This window comes from Scyliorhinus canicula, chromosome 12 (assembly GCF_902713615.1).
Source record: "Scyliorhinus canicula chromosome 12, sScyCan1.1, whole genome shotgun sequence".
NCBI lineage: Eukaryota > Metazoa > Chordata > Chondrichthyes > Carcharhiniformes > Scyliorhinidae > Scyliorhinus > Scyliorhinus canicula.
The window spans coordinates 69814549-69835100 of NC_052157.1; the positions used below are offsets into that span (position 1 = coordinate 69814549).

General features: G+C 48.0%; 1 protein-coding gene across 4 annotated transcripts in view; it reads left to right on the forward strand.

The window, feature by feature from the left end:
- Positions 1 to 456: 456 nt before the first annotated feature.
- LOC119975265 (urokinase plasminogen activator surface receptor-like) overlaps positions 457 to 20552 on the forward strand; it is a 44298-nt gene continuing 24202 nt past the window's right edge. For all 4 annotated transcript variants that reach the window (XM_038814968.1, XM_038814969.1, XM_038814970.1 and 1 more), the window contains exons 1-6: positions 457 to 539; positions 7013 to 7129; positions 7470 to 7598; positions 7835 to 7978; positions 12226 to 12372; positions 12463 to 12567. In XM_038814968.1, coding sequence (XP_038670896.1) covers positions 491 to 539; positions 7013 to 7129; positions 7470 to 7598; positions 7835 to 7978; positions 12226 to 12372; positions 12463 to 12567 — 691 coding nt within the window. In that variant the 5' untranslated portion in view covers positions 457 to 490. The remainder of the gene's footprint in view (positions 540 to 7012; positions 7130 to 7469; positions 7599 to 7834; positions 7979 to 12225; positions 12373 to 12462; positions 12568 to 20552) is intronic.

Below are 20552 nucleotides of genomic sequence, written 5' to 3' on the forward strand. Positions count from 1 at the left end.
GGTTGTTTTACCACAACAAGCAATAAATGTTGTCCTTGCCAATGACACCCGGATCCTATGAAATAAATAAAAAAACAGTTTGACCACAAGTGCCAAATAAAATAAAATAATTCTGCCCTGGGTTTTTCTTTTGTAGTTTTTAACGTCAGCGATGTTTTGTGAGATTACATTACATTTGGTCTGCTTGGACCTTTTCATCCCAAATATTCCCCTCACACTATCTCAAGACAGGACCAGCAAGAGTAAGATGAGCATGTATAATAAATAAACAACCCAAGTTCTCAGGAGGGAGGGAGGCAATACACCTCATCATTGTTACTTTAGTGGAAGTGAAGCCAACTTGGCAAAGCCACAAAGAAACTGGAAATTCTGGATCTGGTTACACCCTCTGATATATATATTTGCTGTCTGATGAGACACGATCCACAGAGCTCTTAGGTGTTAGAGGTTTGTGTCACTAGTCTGTACGAGGAACACCCAAGATCAAATCATGGTGAAGTTGTTCTCTGGCATCATCATTTGTGCTCTAGTGACTGAAGGTGAGACTTTTTAATGAAATGGGTTACATATTAATCACTTTCAGATTATTTATTTTAATGAGAATATGGACCAATGGTACCTTTATTCAGATCTCATATGGAGAATGTGTTAAAGTAATGCTCATTATACCAGTGATATGTGAGTGCATTTTAAACTTATTCTTTAGAAATAGCTGTTGCTAATCCTGTCAGGAAGGGAATTCCAGGAGTTTGATCCAGCGACGATGAAGGAATTGTTGGCATATTTCCATGTCAGGTGGCTTGGAGGGTAACTTTCAGGCAGGTGTCCCCATACATCTGCTGCCCTTGTCCTTCTAAGTGATAAAGGTTGCAGGTTTGGAAGGTGCTTTGGTGAGTCGCTGCAGTGAATCTTGTTTTTTTTTTAAAAAACAAACAATTTTAATGATGTATTTTTGGCATTACAAACAACAAGGGCATAAAAACAGTGTACAACAAACAATAAACATAGTGCAAACACCGACACCCATCGCTCCAAGACCGATTCTACGCTACCCTGCACCACCCTCCCCCCCGCTGACGATTAATTCTCTGCAAAGAATGAATGGTTTCCACCTCCGGGCGAACCCTGACATTGACCCTCTCACGGCAAACTTAATCTTCTCCAGGCCGAGAAAGCTCGCCATGTCGGTTAATCATGCCTCCGACTTCGGGGGCTTTGAGTCCCTCCAAGCTAGCAGTATCAGAGTATCCGTCTCCATGCTACCAGGGAGGCAAAGGCCAGAACATCTGCCTCTTTCTCCTCCTGGACTCCCGGATCTTCCGACACCCCAAAAAATCGACCCTCTGGCCTCATTGTCACCCCTTTTTTTCAATACTCTGGACATGACGTCCGCAAACCCCTGCCAATGACCCCTAAGTTTTGGACACGTCCAGAACATGTGGATATCGTTCGCTGGTCCGCCTGCACATTTTACACATCTGTCCTCCACTCCAAAGAATCTACTCCAGGTGTACCACCTTGAATTGGATCAAGCTGAGCCTTACGCATGTAGCGGTCGCATTGACTCTGCTCAACGCGTCCGCCCATAAACCGTCCTCCATCTCTTTAGGTTCACTAGGCTGATTCCGGAGTTGAGGGGGTTATCGTATGAAGAGATGATGTGGAGATGCCGGCGTTGGACTGGGGTGAGCACAGTAAGAAGTCTTACAATACCAGGTTAAAGTCCAACAGGTTTGTTTCAAACACGAGCTTTCGGAGCGCAGCTCCTTCCTCAGGTGAATGGAGAGCTCTCCATTGACCTGAGGAAGGAGCTACTTATGAAGAGAGGCTGAGTAGATTGGGATTATATTCACTGGAATTCAGAAGGTTGAGGGGGGGATCTAATAGAAACATATAAAATTTTGAAGGGAATGGATAAGATAGAAGTAGAAAGGATGGTTCCACTGGTAGGTGAAAGTAGGACAAGAGGGCATAGCCTCAAGACTAGGTGGAGCAGATTTAGGACTGAATCAAGGAGGAACTTCTTCACTCCAAGGGTGGTTAAAGTATGGAATTCCCTACTGAAAGGAGTAGTAGATGCATTGAATATGCATTAAACATTGAATATGTTTAAAGATAGGATAGATGTTTCTTTGAAAAATAAAGGAATTCCGGGATATGGCGAGAATGCGGGTAAGTGGTTCTGAGCCCACAAATAGACCACCCACCTCCCAGACAATACCCTATCCTGAATCCCCTTAGTGGCAGGAGTGGGAAGGATGAAACCTGCCTGCGCAGAAAGACCCACACTTGTAAATATCTGAAGTTGTTTCCTCTTGCCAACCCAAACTTCTCCTCCAGCGCCCTCAAGCTGGGGAAGCTCCCTTCCAGGAACAGGTCCCCCATCCTCTCAATTCCCGCCCTTCGCCATACTCGAAACCCCCCATCCAGGCTCCCTGGGGCAAACCGGTGATTGTCACATATTGGGGACCAAACCGATGCTCCCCCTGCTCCAACGTACCTCTTCCACTGACCCCAGATCCTCAAGGCCCCCACCACCACGGGACTGGTGGAATATCTCGCCATCGAGAACAGCAGAGGTGCCGTTATCAACGTCCCTAAGCTGGTGCCCTTACATGAAGCTGCCTCCATCCGATCCCAAACCGACTCCGCCCCACCACCCACTTCCTTATCACAGCAATATTGGCCGCCCAGTAGTAATTACTGAAGTTTGGCAGGGCAAGCCCCCCCCCCCCTCCCCCTCCCCTCCTCCCACCGATTCCTCTCGAGCATCGCCTTCTCCTGGACTTACCTGCCCAGACAAAGCCCAAAATAATTTGTTAATCCTCTTAAAAAAGGACCGCAGGATGAAAATTGGGAGGCATTGGAATACAAATAAAAATCTCGGTAGGACCGTCATCTTAACCATCTGCACCCTCCCAGCCAGCGACAGCGGTAGCGCATCCCATCTCTGAAACTTGCCCCTCATCTGCTCGACCAACTGGCACAAGTTCAACATGTGTAAGCAGCCCCAGTCACGCGCCACTTGTAACCCTAGGTACCTAAAGCGGTCCCCCACTAACCTAAACGGTAGCTCCCCCAGCCGACCCTCCTGACCTCTTGCCTGGACTACAAACATCTTGCTCTTTGTCATATTCAGTTTATATCCCGAAAACCAGCCAAATTCCCCCAAAATCGCCATGATCTCACCCATCCCTGCAACTGGATCTGCTACATATAAGAGCAGGTTGTCCGCGTACAGCGAGACCCTATGTTCCACCCCCCCACCCCCCCTCGAACCAGCCCCTTCCAACCCCTTGAAGCTCTCAGAGATATTGCCAGCAGCTCTATAGCTAACGCAAACAGCAGTGGGGAGAAGCGGCATCCCTGTCTTGTCCCCCGGTGCAGTCTAAAATAGTCCAAGGTTGTTCTATTCATCCATTCCTCCTTACACTAGCCTCCGGGGCCGGTACAACAGCCTAACCCAGTCGGTAAAGCCCCTACCAAACCCAAATCGTCCCAACACCTCCCAGAGATAGTCCCACTCCACCTGGTCAAACGCATTCTCTGCATCCATGGCCACCACTAGCTCAACCTCCCTACTCTCCGGGGGCACCTTAATCACATTGAGCAGCCTTCTTATATTGGCCACCAACTGCCTGCCCTTGACAAACCCTGATTGATCCTCCATAATCACATCCGGCACACAATCTTCAATCCTGGAGGCCAAAACGTTGGCCAAAACCAGCAGCTTGGTGTCCACATTAAGCAGTGAGATCATCCTAGAAGACCCACATAGCTCCGGGTTCTTGACCCGCTTCAATATTAACTAAATAGTGGCATGCAACATCATCAGGGGCAGCAACCCTCTATCCCTCGCCTCAATTAAAACCTTGATCAGCAACGGTCCTAATATCCCTGAAAACTTCTTGTAGAATTCCACCGGATACCCGTCCGGCCCCGAGGCATTACCCGACTGCATTGCCTTCAAGCCCTCAGCTATTTCCTTGGCCCTGACCGGGGCCCCAGCCCATCCACCAGTTCCCTGCCCACCCTTGGGAAGGTCAGTCCGTCCAAAAAACGCCTCCTCCCCTCGGGCCCCGTGGGGGTTCAGAGCAATAGAGTCTACCGTAAAATTCCCTGAACGCTGTTTAGCCCAGCCGAGTCCCCTACCAGATTCCCATCCCCATTCACCACCTTTTCTATTTCCCTGGCCGCCTCCCTCTTCCTGAGCTGCTGTGCCAGTATTCTGCTGGTCTTCTCCCAGTGTTCATAAAACGCCCCCCTCGCCTTTCTAAGCTGCTCCACTGCCTTGCCTGTGGACAACACCCCGATCTCAGCCTGCAGCCTCCAATGTTCCCTTAACAGCTCCACCCCCGGGGTCGCCGCATACCTCCTATCTATCTGTAGGATCTCCTCAACCAGTCGGTCCGTCTCTGCCTTATCCGTCCTGTCCCCATGAGCCCGGATCGAAATCAGCTCCCCTCTCACCACTGCATTCAGCGCTTCCCAGACCACCGCTGCTGAGACTTCCCCTTGTCTTTGACCTGCAGGTTGTTCTGCATGCACTTCCTTACCCTCTCGCACACCGCCTCGTCCGCCAACAAGCCCACATCCAATCTCCATTGCGGGCGCCGGAAGCTCCGCTCACTAACCTGCAGTTCTACCCAATGTGGGGCATGATCCGAAATAGTGATGGCTGAATACCCCGTGTCCACCACCCCCGCCAGAAAATCCCTGCTCAAAATGAAAAAAAATCAACCCGGGAGTAAACCTTATGCACATGCGAATAAAAAGAAAACTCCCTCCCCGTCGGCTGCCTAAACCACCAGGGGTCGATCCCCCCAAACTGCTCCATGAACCCCCAACAGTTCCTTTGCCATCACTGGCACCCTCCCCGTTTTCAAACACGACCGGTCCAGGCCGGGGTCGATAACCGTATTAAAATCCCCTCCCATCACCAACTTGTGCGAGTCCAGGTCAGGTATCTTCCCCAGTACCCTCTTTATGAATTCTACATTGTCCTAGTTTGGTCCGTACATGTTAACCAAGACTTCCTTCCTCTCCTCCAGCTTACTGCTCACCATGACATACCGCCCCCCCCCCCCCCCCCCCCCGTCCGAGACTATACTGCGCACCTGGAATTGCACTCTCTTATTGATTAAAATTGCCACTCCTCTAGTCTAAGATTCCAGGTGATCAGCTTGGTTGGGGGGGGGGGGGCACTGCCTCCCCCCTCCGCCGATCAGCCATCCCCTTTCCCCCAGCCCATGCGCCGCGCCTCCATGGGCCCGCCTCCTGGCAGCCCCCACCCCGACCTCTTCTCTGTCCCAAAACCCAAGTCCCTCCCTCATCAGCAGAGTAACTCCCCCACTTTCCCCCCCCCCAGCAACACCACCTTGTAACCTAACCCCTGCCATATATTGAACATATTCACACCCCCCACTGTGCTTCCGTAGACGAGCTCACTCAGGAAGCCTGGTGACCCTCGCCTCCAGCGCCAAGAAGTCTCCCACTTCCCTCATCAAACCGAGACCGAACAATCTCCCAATTACCATAGGAGACAACCCAAAACAAAAAACCCCAAAGAACCTCCCCCCCAATAGTGCAAATCAAAGTAATAAAAAGTAAAAAGCCCCCACCAGCCATCCCCAATAAAACACCAAAACTCCATAGAAACCGAATAACTTTTACTTCACCTCCTTCACCCAAACTTAAAAGCAGAAGAAAAACGACAATCAAAACATATACACCACTCAGAAAAGTTACAAGTTCTGTGCCAGCCCCTTCTTCTTGGCAGCAGTGAATCTTGATGGTACTCACAGCTACTAATGTGCGTCAGTGGTGGAGGAAGTGAACGTTTGTGGAAGAGGTGTCAATTAAGTGAGACTGTTTTGTCCTTGATGGTGTTGAACTTCTTCAGTGTTGTTGGAGCTGCACTCATTCAGGCAAGTGAAGAATAATCCATCGCACACCTGCCTTGTGCTTTGTACATGGTGGCCAGGCTTTGGGGAGTCAGGAGGTGACTTATCCTCTGCCGAATGCCCAGCCTTTGACCTGCTCCTGTATCCACAGTATTTATATGGCTGGTCCAGTTCAGTTTCCAGTCAATGATATCCCTGCCAATCTCCACCTATGAACAGTTGCTGTACTCAGTGTCACCTGTAACTCAGTGGGTATAACTCTGATCTCTGAGTCACAAGTTTGGGGCTTCAAAGCCCTTTGTTCAAAGAACTAAGCACATAGAATCCAGACTGATAAACCCCGTGACTGTACTAAGGAAGTGCTGCCCTCTCAGTGAGACATTAAACCATTCTCAAGTGCACATCAGTGATCCCAAAGCCACTATTTGAAGATCAGGTGGGGTTTTGCACGTTGTTGTGGACCAATATTTATTCTCTCAAAGTTAGCCAGGGATCTGCTCTCAGACAGAGCACTCACGGAATGGAATATCATTCCTATGGTCATCAATCTCATTGTTCTTTGTGGGATCTTGCTGTGCATCAATGATGTATTTCCTGTCCTATCAGAGTGACTGCACCTCTGACCTTTGGGGCAGCAGGGTAGCATGGTGGTTAGCATAAATGCTTCACAGCTCCAGGGTCCCAGGTTCGATTCCCGGCTGGGTCACTGTCTGTGTGGAGTCTGCACGTCCTCCCCCTGTGTGCGTGGGTTTCCTCCGGGTGCTCCGGTTTCCTCCCACAGTCCAAAGATGTGCGGGTTAGGTGGATTGGCTATGCTAAATTGCCCGTAGTGTCCTAATAAAAGTAAGGTTAAGGGGGGGGTTGTTGGGTTACGGGTATAGGGTGGATACGTGGGTTTGAGTAGGGTGATCATGGCTCGGCACAACATTGAGGGCCGAAGGACCTGTTCTGTGCTGTACTGTTCTATGTTCTATGTTCTATGACCGATCACTCAAACAGTCTGGGACATCCCGGACACTCCCAAAGTGCCCGATTCTATGATCTGTTTTTCAGCTCCTTTTGATGTGACTGTAACTGTAACTGATTAACTTTCCTTCACTTTGTTCCAGTCTTGACTCTGAAATGTTACAGTTGTGCGAGTTCAACAGAAAACTGTTCATTGCAGTCGGTCTGCAACTCAGCCCAGAACATGAAATGCAAAACCATTGCAACCAAATCAAGCGTTGGTGAGAATGCCTCCAAATAACTATAATTTCTTGGAAGACTGCAAAGGTACAACAGTGGATAGATAGAAAGACGGAGATGGATGGGAAAATAGATAAATTGGACGATAAAAAGAAAAGGAGATGGACGGGCGGATAGACAGACAGACAGTTAGGAGTATGGATAGATAGACTGACAAACAGATTAATTAAAGTAAGAGTGGCAGATAAACATAGGTATATACAGAAAATAGATAGAAAGAAAGATGTATAGATGAATTACATATAAAGAGATAAGTAGAGAGAGAGATGGGTGGAGTGGTTTGTATACCGAGCTGAATGTGACCAAACTCTATGTTTCCAGGTGCAACAAAGATTACAAAAAGCTGCGGAATTTGCACTGAACCTCTTTCGCTCAACACGGGTACATTTGCATATTTCCAGGGATACAGATGCTGCACCTCTGACCTGTGCAATGATATCAGTCACCAAGGTAAAATCAAAAATATATTAAACCCGTGGATGGATCACATTCTCAGAAAGGAACTAATTACAGGGCTCAAGGGAAGGTGGTGGCACATGAAAGATGGGCCGAATGGCCTCTTTCTGTGCCGTAATAGTCGAAGTAACTGATGATGCGTTGATTTTTATTAACCACATGAATAAACTTGTGTCTTCCTCCTCAAGGCAAAGCTTTTGAATCATTAAAATGTTGTGTTCCTATTTCAGTGGAAGAGAACACAGCATTGAATGGTTTGGAGTGTCATGCCTGCCAGAGCAATTCTGCTGCTGTGTGTGCCAGGAGTACCAGCATTGTGAAATGTGTAGGGATTCAGAATCGATGCGCCTACACTTACACTCAACTACCCGTTAGTAAGTTTGCCTGTTAATAAATCACGGTAAGAGTAATGTCTCCAAGAGATTAGGGAAGGTTCCTGTTTTTTGAAAGTAATCCCATGGAGATATAAATGTCAATCAAATTGAGGTGTGATTTCAGGGTCTGTTATGAAATGTTATTTCAGGTTGGAGTGAACCGTAAATCGATAAACCATTCTTGGAATATGAGGCAGAGGATCATCAAATTAATTTACCCCTTCATTCCTGACTAATTGAATTCAGATCATTTTAAAGGTGTATCTTCAAGGAGGAGAGAGATGCAGAGGTTTAAGGAGTGAATTCCAGAGCATAGCACCCAGGCAGCTAAGACATGGTGGAGCGATGGAAACTGAATGATGCACAAGAGAATTGAAGGAGTGCAGAGATCTTGGAGGATTGTAGGGTAAGACGGAGTTACCAAGACAGGGAGGGTTCGAGGGATGAGTGGAGAGGAGATACAGATATAGGAATGTTGTTATGGGCTGAAGGAGATTAGTGGCCATTCTGGGGGAGGTGGGGTTGGAGAGAGAGAGAGAGAGCGCGAGAGCGAGAGCGAGAGAATGAGATCTTAGCTAAATTAGCAGGGCTGCCCTGTAAATTTGCATCCAGTTTGGCTGGAGGTGAAAATTGTCCAAATTTATTTCAGGTCAGAAGTCAATAAGGGCAGAAGGGAAAGGAACAGGAAGCTGTACTGATAGGTTCCGATGAAGTAAGATGGGGAGAGGACTGTGTGCAGCATAAATACTGATATTGCATTGATGGGCCAAATGGCCTGTGTCTGTGTTGTAGGTTCAGGGTAAATTTGGGAGGAGCCGGGAGTGGGAATCTCGCTGTGAAAGTGTAAACCTCACCTGGATTCCACTCCCAGTCTTTGGAGCTGGTTTTGTTTTATAAATAAGTGTGGTAGTATGACTAGGGGTATTACGGTACCTGGGAGTGTGAGCTGCCATTGGTGCAGAGGACTCGCTGCCCATTGGCCCAGGTATCGTGTGCCGCTTAGCCCTATTGGCTAAGAGGAAGGTAGCTCCGCCTATGAGGCGGGGTATAAGATTCAGCAGGGGGATGGGAACCTAAATTGTAGTCCCAGTGTACAGGATGTTGAGTGTAGTGAGATCAGGGATAGGGTTAAAAGTTCGAAAGAGGGCACTGGCAAGCAAGATGCTGGTTTGAAGTGTGTCTACTTCAACGCCAGGAGCATCCGGAATAAGGTGGGTGAGCTTGCAGCATGGGTTGGTACCTGGGATCTCGATGTTGTGGCGATTTCGGAAGCATGGGTAGAGCAGGGACAGGAATGGTTGTTGCAGGTTCCAGGATTTAGATGTTTCTGTAAGAACAGAGAAGATGGTAAAAAAGGGGGGGGGGGGGGGGGGGGGGGAGGGTGGCATTGTTGACCAAGGAAAGTATTACGGTGGCAGAAAGGACGTTTGAGGACTCGTCTACTGAGGTAGTATGGGCCGAGGTTAGGAACAGGAGAGGAGAGATCACCATGTTGGGAGTTGTCTATAGACCTCCGAATAGTTCCAGAGGTGTAGAGGAAAGGATAGCAAAGATGATTCTCGACCGGAGCGAGAGTAACAGAGTAGTTGTTATGGGGGACTTAACTTTCCAAATATTGACTGGAAATACTATAGTTCAAGTACTATAGATGGGTCAGTTTTTGTGCAGTGTGTGCAGGAGGGTTTTCTGACACAGTATGTAGACAGGCCAACAAGGGGCGATGCCATATTGGATTTGGTACTGGGTAATGAACCCGGCCAGGTGTTAAATTTAGATGTAGGTGAGCACTTTGGTGATAGTGCTCACAATCGGTTATGTTTACTTTAGCGATGGGCAGGGATAGGTATATACCGCAAGGCAAGATTTAGAGCTGGGGGAAAGGCAATTATGATGCTATTCGGCAAGATTTAGGATGTATAGGATGGAGAAGGAAACTACAGGGGATGGGTACAATCGAAATGTGGAGCTTTTTCAAGGAACAGCTACTGCGTGTCCTTGATAAGTATGTACCTGTCAGGCAGGGAGGAAGTTGTCGAACAAGGGAACCGTGGTTTACTAAGGAAGTTGAAGCACTTGTCAAGAGGAAGAAGGCGGCTTATGTTACGATGAAACATGAAGGCTCAGTTAGGGCACTTGACAGTTACAAGTTAGCCAGGAAGGACCTAAAGGGAGAGTTAAGAAGAGCGAGGAGAGGACACGAAAAGTCGTTGGCGGATAGGATCAAGGAAAACCCTAAGGCTTTCTATAGGTATATCAGGAACAAAACAATGACTAGAGTAAGATTAGGGCCAATCAAGGATAGTAGTGGAAAGTTGTGTGTGGAATCAGAGGAGATAGGGAAAGTGTTAAATGGATACTTTTCGTCAGTGAGAAAGACAACGTTGTCGAGGAGAATACTCAGGTACAGTCGACCAGGCTAGATGGGATTGAGGTTCACAAGGAGGAGGTGTTAGCAATTTTGGAATTTGGGAAGCCAGGGGGGAGATTGCAGACCCTTTGTCCTGGACCTTTATGTCGTCTTTGTCGACAGGAATAGTGCCGGAAGACTGGAGTGTAGCAAATGTTGTCCCCTTGTTCAAGAAGGGGAGTAGAGACAACCCTGGTTATTATAGACCTTTGAGCCTTACTTCGGTTGTGGGTAAAATGTTGGAAAAGGTTATAAGAGATAGGGTTTATAATCATCTTGAAAAGAACAAGTTGATTAGCGATACTCAACACGGTTTTGTGAAGGGTAGATCATGCCTCACAAACCTTATTGAGTTTTTTGAGAAGGTGACCAAACGGGTGGATGAGGGTAAAGCGGTTGATGTGGTGCATATGGATTTCAGTAAGGCGTTTGATAAGGTTCCCCACGGTAGGCTATTGCAGAAAATACGGAAGTATGGGATTGAAGGTGATTTAGCGGTTTGGATCAGTAATTGGCTAGCTGAAAGAAGACAGAGGGTGGTGGTTGATGGCAAATGTTCATCCTGGAGTTCAGTTATTAGTGGTGTACCGCAAGGATCTGTTTTGGGGCCACTGCTGTTTGTCATTTTTATAAATGTCCTGGAAGAGGGTGTAGAAGGATGGGTTAGTAAATTTGCAGATGACACGAAGGTCGGTGGAGTTGTGGATAGTGCTGAAGGATGTTATAGGTTACAGAGGGACATAGATAAGCTGCAGAACTGGGCTGAGAGGTGGCAGATGGAGTTTAATGCGGAAAAGTGTGAGGTGGTTCACTTTGGAAGGAGTAACAGGAATGCAGAGTACTGGGCTAATGGCAAGATTCTTGGTAGTGTAGATGAACAGAGAGATCTCTTAATCCAGGTACATAGATCCCTGAAAGTTGCCACCCAGGTTAATAGGGCTGTTAAGAAGGCATATGGTGTGCTAGCCTTTATCAGTAGGGGGATTGAGTTTCGGAGCCACGAGGTCATGCTGCAGCTGTACAAAACTCTGGTGCGGCCGCACCTGGAGTACTGCGTGCAGTTCTGGTCACCACATTATAGGAAGGATGTGGAAGCTTTGGAAAGGGTTCAGAGGAGATTTACTAGGATGTTGCCTGGTATGGAGGGAAGGTCTTACGAGGAAAGGCTCAGGGACTTGACGTTGTTTTCGTTAGAGAGGAGAAGGCTGAGAGGTGACTTAATAGAGACAGATAAGATAGTCAGAGGGTTAGATAGGGTGGACAGTGAGAGTCTTTTTCCTCGGATGGTGATGACCAACACGAGGGGACATAGCTTTAAATTGAGGGGTGGTAGATACAGGACAGATATCAGAGGCAGTTTCTTTACTCAGAGAGTAGTAGGGGTGTAAACGCCCTGCCTGCAACAGTAGTAGACTCGCCAAATTTCAGGGCATTTAAGTGGTCACTGGATAGACATATGGATGAAAATGGAATAGTGTAGGTCAGATAGGCTTCAGATGGTTTCACGGGTCGGCGCAACATCGAGGGCCGAAGGCCCGTGCTGTGCTGTAATGTTCTATGTTCTATCCCGTGTTCCCCAGCAGCCAGCCATTTTCTCGTACGTCTGCTGCCGGGCTCACTTCTTGCTAATTAAAGCCTTTCGTTTCGGACTTCACCTACGTTTTGTGTCCATTGATTGTGCATCAATAAATAAACATTTCGATTTGAGTTTGAATACTGTACAGTTTCCAGAATCCCCCAAGAGGTCTCGGATTTGATTGAAGGGTCAGACGATTCTATATAACCGGTTCTTACACATCAGACCAGCGAGAAATGACCTGATTTTCTCTGTTACCAACAGTTGGACAGCGCCTTGTCATTAAAGGTTGTGCGTCTGAGGGCATCTGTAAATCACCCAAATCTTTTGGAGTATTTTTTGGAGTACAAATCATTTCTGAAATGCAATGCTGTCAGGGGAACCTGTGCAACATGGAAACAACCCTCCCAGGTACCAATCATTGTGCACTAGATACAGAGGGCACTGAGATCTACTGTGTGAAGTCACTGAGAATGATATTCTATTTTTCTACCACTTCAGGACGACGATGTCACTCCTGCATTAGGTTGGCTGGAGTTTGCAACTCCAAGCCCATACAGTGCATCTCTTCAAGCTGCACAATGGCCTCCACCAAAGAAGTCATCAGTAAGTAACCCAGGGCAATCTAGGCTCCAAATATGAATTGTTCGTTCTTTATATTCAGTGTTACCAATGACAATACATCGATATCTATAAAGCCTCTAATAAAGTACCAACAAAATGACTTGTATTGTGATAGTTCCATTGATATAAAACATCCTCACGTGTTTAACAGGGTACAGAGGAGATTTACAAGAATGTTGCCTGGTATGGAGAGAAGATCTTATGAGGAAAGATAGATAGATAGAGAAATACAGCACAGAACAGGCCCTTCGGCCCACGATGTTGCGCCGAACTTTTGTCCTAGGTTAATCATAGAATTTTGGACAATTTTTCATGGCCAATCCACCCAACCTGAACACCTTTGGACTGTGGGAGGAAACCGGAATACCCGGAGGAAACCCACGCAGTCACGGGGAGGATGTGCAGACTCCACACGGACAGTGACCCAAGTCAAAATCGAACTTGGGACCCTGGAGCTGTGAAGCAATTGTGCTACCCACAATGCTACCGTGCTGCCCTTAAGAAGTTAACCTACACTCCATTATTCTACCCTAATCCATGTACCTATCCAATAGCCGCTTGAAGGTCCCTAACTTTTCCGACTCAACTACTTCCACAGGCAGTGCATTCCATGCCCCCACTACTCTCTGGGTAAAGAACCTACCTCTGACATCCCCTCTATATCTTCCACCATTTATCTTAAATTTATGTCCCCTTGTAATGGTGTGTTCCACCCGGGGAAAAAGTCTCTGACTGTCTACTCTATCTATTCCCCTAATCATCTTATAAACCTCCATCAAGTTGCCCCTCATCCTTCTCCGTTCTAATGAGAAAAGGCCTAGCACCCTCAACCTTTCCTCGTATGACCTACTCTCCATTCCAGGCAACATCCTGGTAAATCTCCTTTGCACCTTTTCCAAAGTTTCCACATCCTTCCTAAAATGAGGTGACCAGAACTGCACACAGTACTCCAAATGTGGCCTGACCAAGGTTTTGTACAGCTGCATCATCACCTCATGGCTCTTAAATTCAATCCCTCTGCTAATGAACGCTAGCACACCATAGGCCTTCTTCACAGCTCTATCCACTTGAGTGGCAACTTTCAAAGATCTATGAACATAGACCCCAAGATCTCTCTGCTCCTCCACATTACCAAGAACCCTACCATTAACCCTGTATTCCGCATTCATATTTGTCCTTCCAAAATGGACAACCTCACACTTGTCAGGATTAAACTCCATCTGCCACTTCTCAGCCCAGCTCTGCATTCTATCTATGTCTCTTTGAAGCCGACAACAGCCCTCCTCACTGTCCACAACTCCACCAATCTTCGTATCATCTTCAAATTTACTGACCCACCCTTCAACTCCCTCATCCAAGTCGTTAATGAAAATCACAAACAGCAGAGGACCCAGAACTGATCCCTGCGGTACGCCACTGATAACTGGGCTCCAGGCTGAATATTTGCCATCCACCACCACTCTCTGTCTTCTATCGGTTAGCCAGTTTGTTATCCAACTGGCCAAATTTCCCACTATCCCATGCCTCCTTACTTTCTGCATAAGCCTACCATGGGGAACCTTATCAAATGCCTCACTAAAATCCATGTACACTACATCCACTGCATTACCTTCATCCACATGCTTGGTCACCTCCTCAAAGAAGTCAATAAGACTTGTAAGGCAAGACCTACCCCTCACAAATCCGTGCTGACTATCCCTAATCAAGCAATGCCTTTCCAGATGCTCAGAAATCCTATCCCTCAGTACCCTTTCCATTACTTTGCCTACCACCGAAGTAAGACTAACTGGCCTGTAATTCCCAGGGTTATCCCTATTCCCTTTTTTGAACAGGGGCACGACATTCGCCACTCTCCAATCCTCTGGTACCACCCCTGTTGACAGCGAGGACGAAAAGATCATTGCCAACGGCTCTGCAATTTCATTTCTTGCTTCCCATAGAATCCTTGGATATATCCCGTCAGGCCCGGGGGACTTGTCTATCCTCAAGTTTTTCAAAACGCGCAACACATCTTCCTTCCTGACAAGTATCTCCTCAAGCTTATCAGTCTGCTTCACGCTGTCCTCTCCAACAATATGGCCCCTCTCATTTGTAAATACTGAAGAAAAATACTTGTTCAAGACCTCTCCTATCTCTTCAGACTCAATACACAATCTCCCGCTACTGTCCTTAATCGGACCTACTCTCACTCTAGTCATTCTCATATTTCTCACGTATGTGTAAAAGGCCTTGGGGTTTTCCTTGATCCTACCCGCCAAAGATTTTTCATGCCCTCTCTTAGCTCTCCTAATCCCTTTCTTCAGTTCCCTCCTGGCTATCTTGTATCCCTCCAGCGCCCTGTCTGAACCTTGTTTCTTCAGCCTTACATAAGTCTCCTTCTTCCTCTTAACAAGACATTCAACCTCTCTTGTCAACCATGGTTCCCTCACTCGACCATCTCTTCCCTGCCTGACAGGGACATACATATCAAAGACACGCAGTACCTGTTCCTTGAACAAGTTCCACATTTCACTTGTGTCCTTCCCTGACAGCCTATGTTCCCAACTTCTGCACTTCAATTCTTGTCTGACAGCATTGTATTTACCCTTCCCCCAATTATAAACCTTGCCCTGTTGCACGCACCTATCCCTCTCCATAACTAAAGTGAAAGTCACAGAATTGTGGTCACTACCTCCAAAATGCTCCCCCACTAACAAATCTATCACCTGCCCTGGTTCATTACCAAGTACTAAATCCAATATGGCCTCCCCTCTGGTCAGACAATCTACATACTGTGTTAGAAAAGCTTCCTGGACACACTGCACAAAAACTACCCCATCCAAACTATTTGATCTAAAGAATTTCCACTCAATGTTCGGGAAGTTGAAGTCACCCATGACTTCTACCCTGTGACTTCTGCACCTTTCCAAAATCTGTTTCCCAATCTGTTCCTCCACATCTCTGCTGCTATTGGGGGGCCTATAGAAAACTCCCAACAAGGTGACTGCTCCTTTCCTATTTCTAACTTCAACCCATATTACCTCAGTCGGCAGATCCCCCTCGAACTGCCTTTCTGCAGCTGTTATGCTATCTCTAATTAACAATGCCACCCCCCACCTCTTTTACCATCCTCCCTAATCTTGTTGAAACATCTGTAACCAGGGACCTCCAACAACCATTTCTGCCCCTCTTCTATCCAAGTTTCCGTGATGGCTACCACATCGTAGTCCCAAGTACCGATCCATGCCTTAAGTTCACTCACCTTATTCCTGATGCTTCTTGCATTAAAGTATACACACTTCAACCCATCTCCTTGCCTGCAAGTACTCTCCTTTGTCATTGTTACCTTCCCCACTGCATCACTACGTGCTTTGGCGTCCTGACTATCGTCATCCTTAGTTGCTGGACTACAGATCCGGTTCCCATTCCCCTGCCAAATTAGTTTAAACCCTCCCGAAGAGTACTAGAAAACCTCCCCCCCAGGATATTGGTGCCCCTCTGGTTCAGATGCAACCCGTCCTGCTTGTACAGGTCCCACCTTCCCCAGAATGCACTCCAATTATCCAAATACCTGAAGCCCTCCCTCCTACACCATTCCTGCAGCCACGTGTTCAACTGCACTCTCTCCCTATTCCTAGCCTCGCTATCACGTGGCACCGGCAACAAACCAGAGATGACAACTCTGTCTGTCCTGACCTTTAACTTCCAGCCTAACTCCCTAAACTTTTTTATTACCTCCACACCCTTTTTCCTACCTACATCGTTGGTACCAATGTGCACCACGACTTCTGGCTGCTCATCCTCCCCCTTCAGGATCCTGAAGACACGGTCCGAGACATCCCTGGCCCTGGCACCCGGGAGGCAACATACCTTTCGGGAGTCTCGCTCTCGACCACAGAATCTCCTATCTATTCCCCTAACCATTGAATCTCCTATTACTATTGCTTTTCTATGCTCCCTCCTTCCCTTCTGAGCCCCAGAGCCAGACTCAGTGCCAGAGACCTGGCCGCTGGGGCCTTCCCCCGGTAGGTCATCCCCCCCAACAGCATCCAAAACGGTATACTTGTTTTGAAGGGGAACGGCCACGAGGGATCCCTGCACTGTCTGCCTGTTAGTCTTCTTTCCCCTGACTGTAACCCAGCTACTCTTGTCCAGTACCTTTGGTGTGGCTACCTCCCTGTAACTCTTCTCTATAACCCCCTCTGCCTCCCGGATGATCCGAAGTTCATCCAGCTCCAGTACCTTAACACGGTCTCTGAGGAACTGGAGTTGGGTGCACTTCCCGCAGGTATAGTCAGTGGGGACAGCAGTGGTATCCCTCACCACCCACATCCTACAGGAGGAGCATGCAACTGCCCTAGCCTCCATCCCTTCTTACTTTACAGAATTAGCTGCCCCGTGGACCAACTGGACCTCCGCCCTCCGACTCTGCTTCCAGTCAGCTGTACTCTAAACTCCTGGCTCCCTTCACGCTCTTTGATAAATATAGGAAATGAAATGTAAGGAGCACCTTACTCCCTCCTCACTTAACTCCCTCAAGTCACCAAACTCTCACTGTCGCACTCAAATGCCACAAGCTCAGCACTCCCTCAGTCACCAAACTCTCACTGTCGCACTCAAATGCCACAAGCTCAGCATTCCCTCAGTCACCAAACTCTCACTGTAGCACTCAAATGCCACAAGCTCAGCACTCCCTCAGTCACCAAACTCTCACTGTAGCACTCAAATGCCACAAGCTCAGCACTCCCTCAGTCACCAAACTCTCACTGTAGCACTCAAATGCCACAAGCTCAGCACTCAGTGCAAACAAAGTCTACACTGTAACTACCTCCTATTTATACGGTGGCTCTAGCTTCTGAAAACTGGCCTAATGCAATTAACAAGCTCCAGCTGCAAGTAAGTCCAAGTAGAACCTTGTTTAAAGCTGATTCAAAATTCACCTTCTTATTAACCAAAAAGCAACTTTTAGGTTAATTAACTAAATAAAAGAAATACTAGACTTTAAATAAAAATGAACCCTTATACTCCCTCAGTCACCAAACTCTCACTGTAGCACTCAAGTGCCACAGGCTCAGCACTCCAGAAAGGCTGAAGGACTTGAGGCTGTTTTCGTTAGAGAGAAGAAGGTTAAGAGGGGACTTAATTGAGGCATACAAGATGATCAGAGGATTAGATAGGGTGGACATCGAGAGCCTTTTTCCTCGGATGGTGATGTCCAGCACGAGGGGACATAGCTTTAAATTGAGGGGAGATAGATATAGGACAGATGTCAGAGGTAGGTTCTTTACTCAGAGAGTAGTAAGGGCGTGGAATGCCCTGCCTGCAACAGTGGTGGACTCGCCAACACTAAACGCATTCAAATGGTCATTGGATAGGCATATGGACGATAAGGGAATAGTGCAGAGGGACTTTAGAAGCGTTTCACAGGACGGTGCAACATCGTGGGCCGAAGGGCCTGTACTGCGCTGTAATGTTCTATGTTCCATGAGTCATAAATGGAGATATTACGGTGGTGGTTGGGGCCAGACAATCCCGCCCGGAGTCATTTACAGGGATATTTGGACAGGTGACTGTCATAATATACACCAGTATATCATGGTGCAGACACATACTGATGGACATTGGGACCAATCAACATGCACAAACACCGCAGCCAATCACCAGTTAGAACACACACACTATAAAGACAGAGGGCATCACTTTTCCCGCTCATTCTGGATGCTGCCTCTCAGAAGCACTAGAGCTCATCAAGTACAGTACAGACTCACACCACGTGCTGAGAGATTCAACTGGTTCGGACAGGCACAGGTCTCTAGTTAAACTAGCATTGTGTAAACGCACAGTTATCATATGTCTATTATTTTATAAGTAGTTAATAAAATAATGTTGAACCTTCTTCAGTGTTGGTGGCATATGTGTGCTTCACAGTCCACAGTGCCCAAACACTTCATGGTACCAGTAGTTGAGGGATGTTAGTACTTCTGAGACCTATCTACCAGTGATCAGCCTTCCCCCAGTCTTCAGCCATCCTGCAGTATGGACTCCGATCGCCTGCCGCCACCCCTCCACATTACCGGGAACCTGGGCTCCAATTGGAAGATTTTTAAACAGCGCTTCCAGTTATACCTCGAGGCCATGGACCTGGAAGCTGCCTCGGACACACGGAAGATTGCTCTCTTCCTCTCCACAGCCGGGGACCATGCCCTCCACATCTTTAACTCACTCACCTTCACTGACGGGGAGGATAAATCAAAGTTCAAGACGGTCCTCCTAAAGTTCGCCAGCCACTGTGAGGTCGAGGTAAACGAGAGCTTCGAATGATGTGTATTTCAGCAGCGCCTAAAGGGTAAGGCCGAACCTTTCCAGTTCTTTATCACCTACCTCCGTGTCCTTGCGCTGTCCTGCAACTACGGGTCCGCCTCTGACTCCATGATACGTGACCAGATAGCTTTTGGTGTGCAGTCGGTGTCCCTTCGCCAGCAGCTGCTCAAAGTCAAACAGCTCACCCTGTCCACTGCCATAGAGACCTGCATGTTCCATGAGCACGCCTCCACACGATATTCCCGCATCCAGGCCACTGAAACGGCGGGGCAAGCTCCCCACAAGGCAGAACGGGTCCAGGTTATTAAGGTTCTCCAGGGCCTAAGTCTGGACGAAGATGGCCATTTCGCACGCTCCCACACTGGAACGCAACAAACGTGGTGGCGTTGAGGACCATATTGCGCAGGCGCACACCTCGCTGGATCGCACCGCGCATGCGCGGTGGCGCAACGAACGTGCGGACGCAACAGCGTGCGGCATCTGTGGCTCCGCCCACTTACAGCTGCAATGTCCCGCAAGACCCGACGCTGTCTGCAGTGTGGCAAGCTTGGCCACTATGCTGCTTTATGCAGGTCGACCCAGCCTGCTAGTTTCAGGAGATCCAGCCAGCCCCGCATGGATGTCCGGGCCATTCAGCTCACAATCAACGAGCCTGTCCCAGACCTGTCCTCCAACTTTGACAGTGATGACCTGCAAGCCCTTTTCCAAGTTGGCATTATAACCAAGCACAGGATGTCTCCTAAGCACAGCACCAAACCCATTCCAATACACAGCATTGATCCGGATATTGAGTGGTGTGCCACCCTTACGGTCAACCGGTCCCCAGTGAGGTTCCACCTGAACACTGGCGCCTCTGCCAATCTAACTGCGTCAACTGACCTTCGCAGCCTCCGTGTCCAGCCTGCCATCCTGCTATCTGCATGCCAACTGCTTGACTATAACAGGAATGCCAGTGGATCCTGCCAACTCAAGGTGACACTCTGTGCTCACACAGCTGTCCTATCTTTTGAGATCATTGCCGCCACGAAAGCTTCCTTGCTTGGTGCGCAGGCATGTAAGCTGCTGAACTTGGTGCAGAGGGTTCACTCTCTCTTTCCCAGCAACGTGTCTGCCTCTCCTGACACCGACTTCAGAGCGCAACTCGACTCCATCATCCAACAGTACCACAACGTCTTCGAGGGCATGGGCATGCTCCCGTATACATACAAGATTCTACTCAAGCCCAACGCCATGCATGTGGTACACGCACCTCGCAAAGTCCCAGCACCCCTTAAGGACCGCCTCAAGCAACAGCTCCAAGACCTCCAGGACCAAGGGGTCATATCCAGAGTCACGGAACCGACCGACTGGGTGAGTTCCATGGTCTGCGTGAAGAAACCGTCCGGTGAGCTAAGGATCTGCATAGAACCTAAAGATCTTAATCGGAATATCATGCGGGAGCACTACACGATTCCCAAACGTGAGGAACTCACATGTGAAATGGCCCACGCCAAACTCTTCACAAAACTCAACGCCTCAAAAGGCTTCTGGCAAATCCAGCTGGATGAATCAAGCAGAAAACTGTACATTCAACACGCCCTTTGGCAGATACTACTACAACCGAATGCCATCATCTCGGTGTCCGAAGTATTCCACTGAATAATGGAACAGATGATGGAGGGAATCGA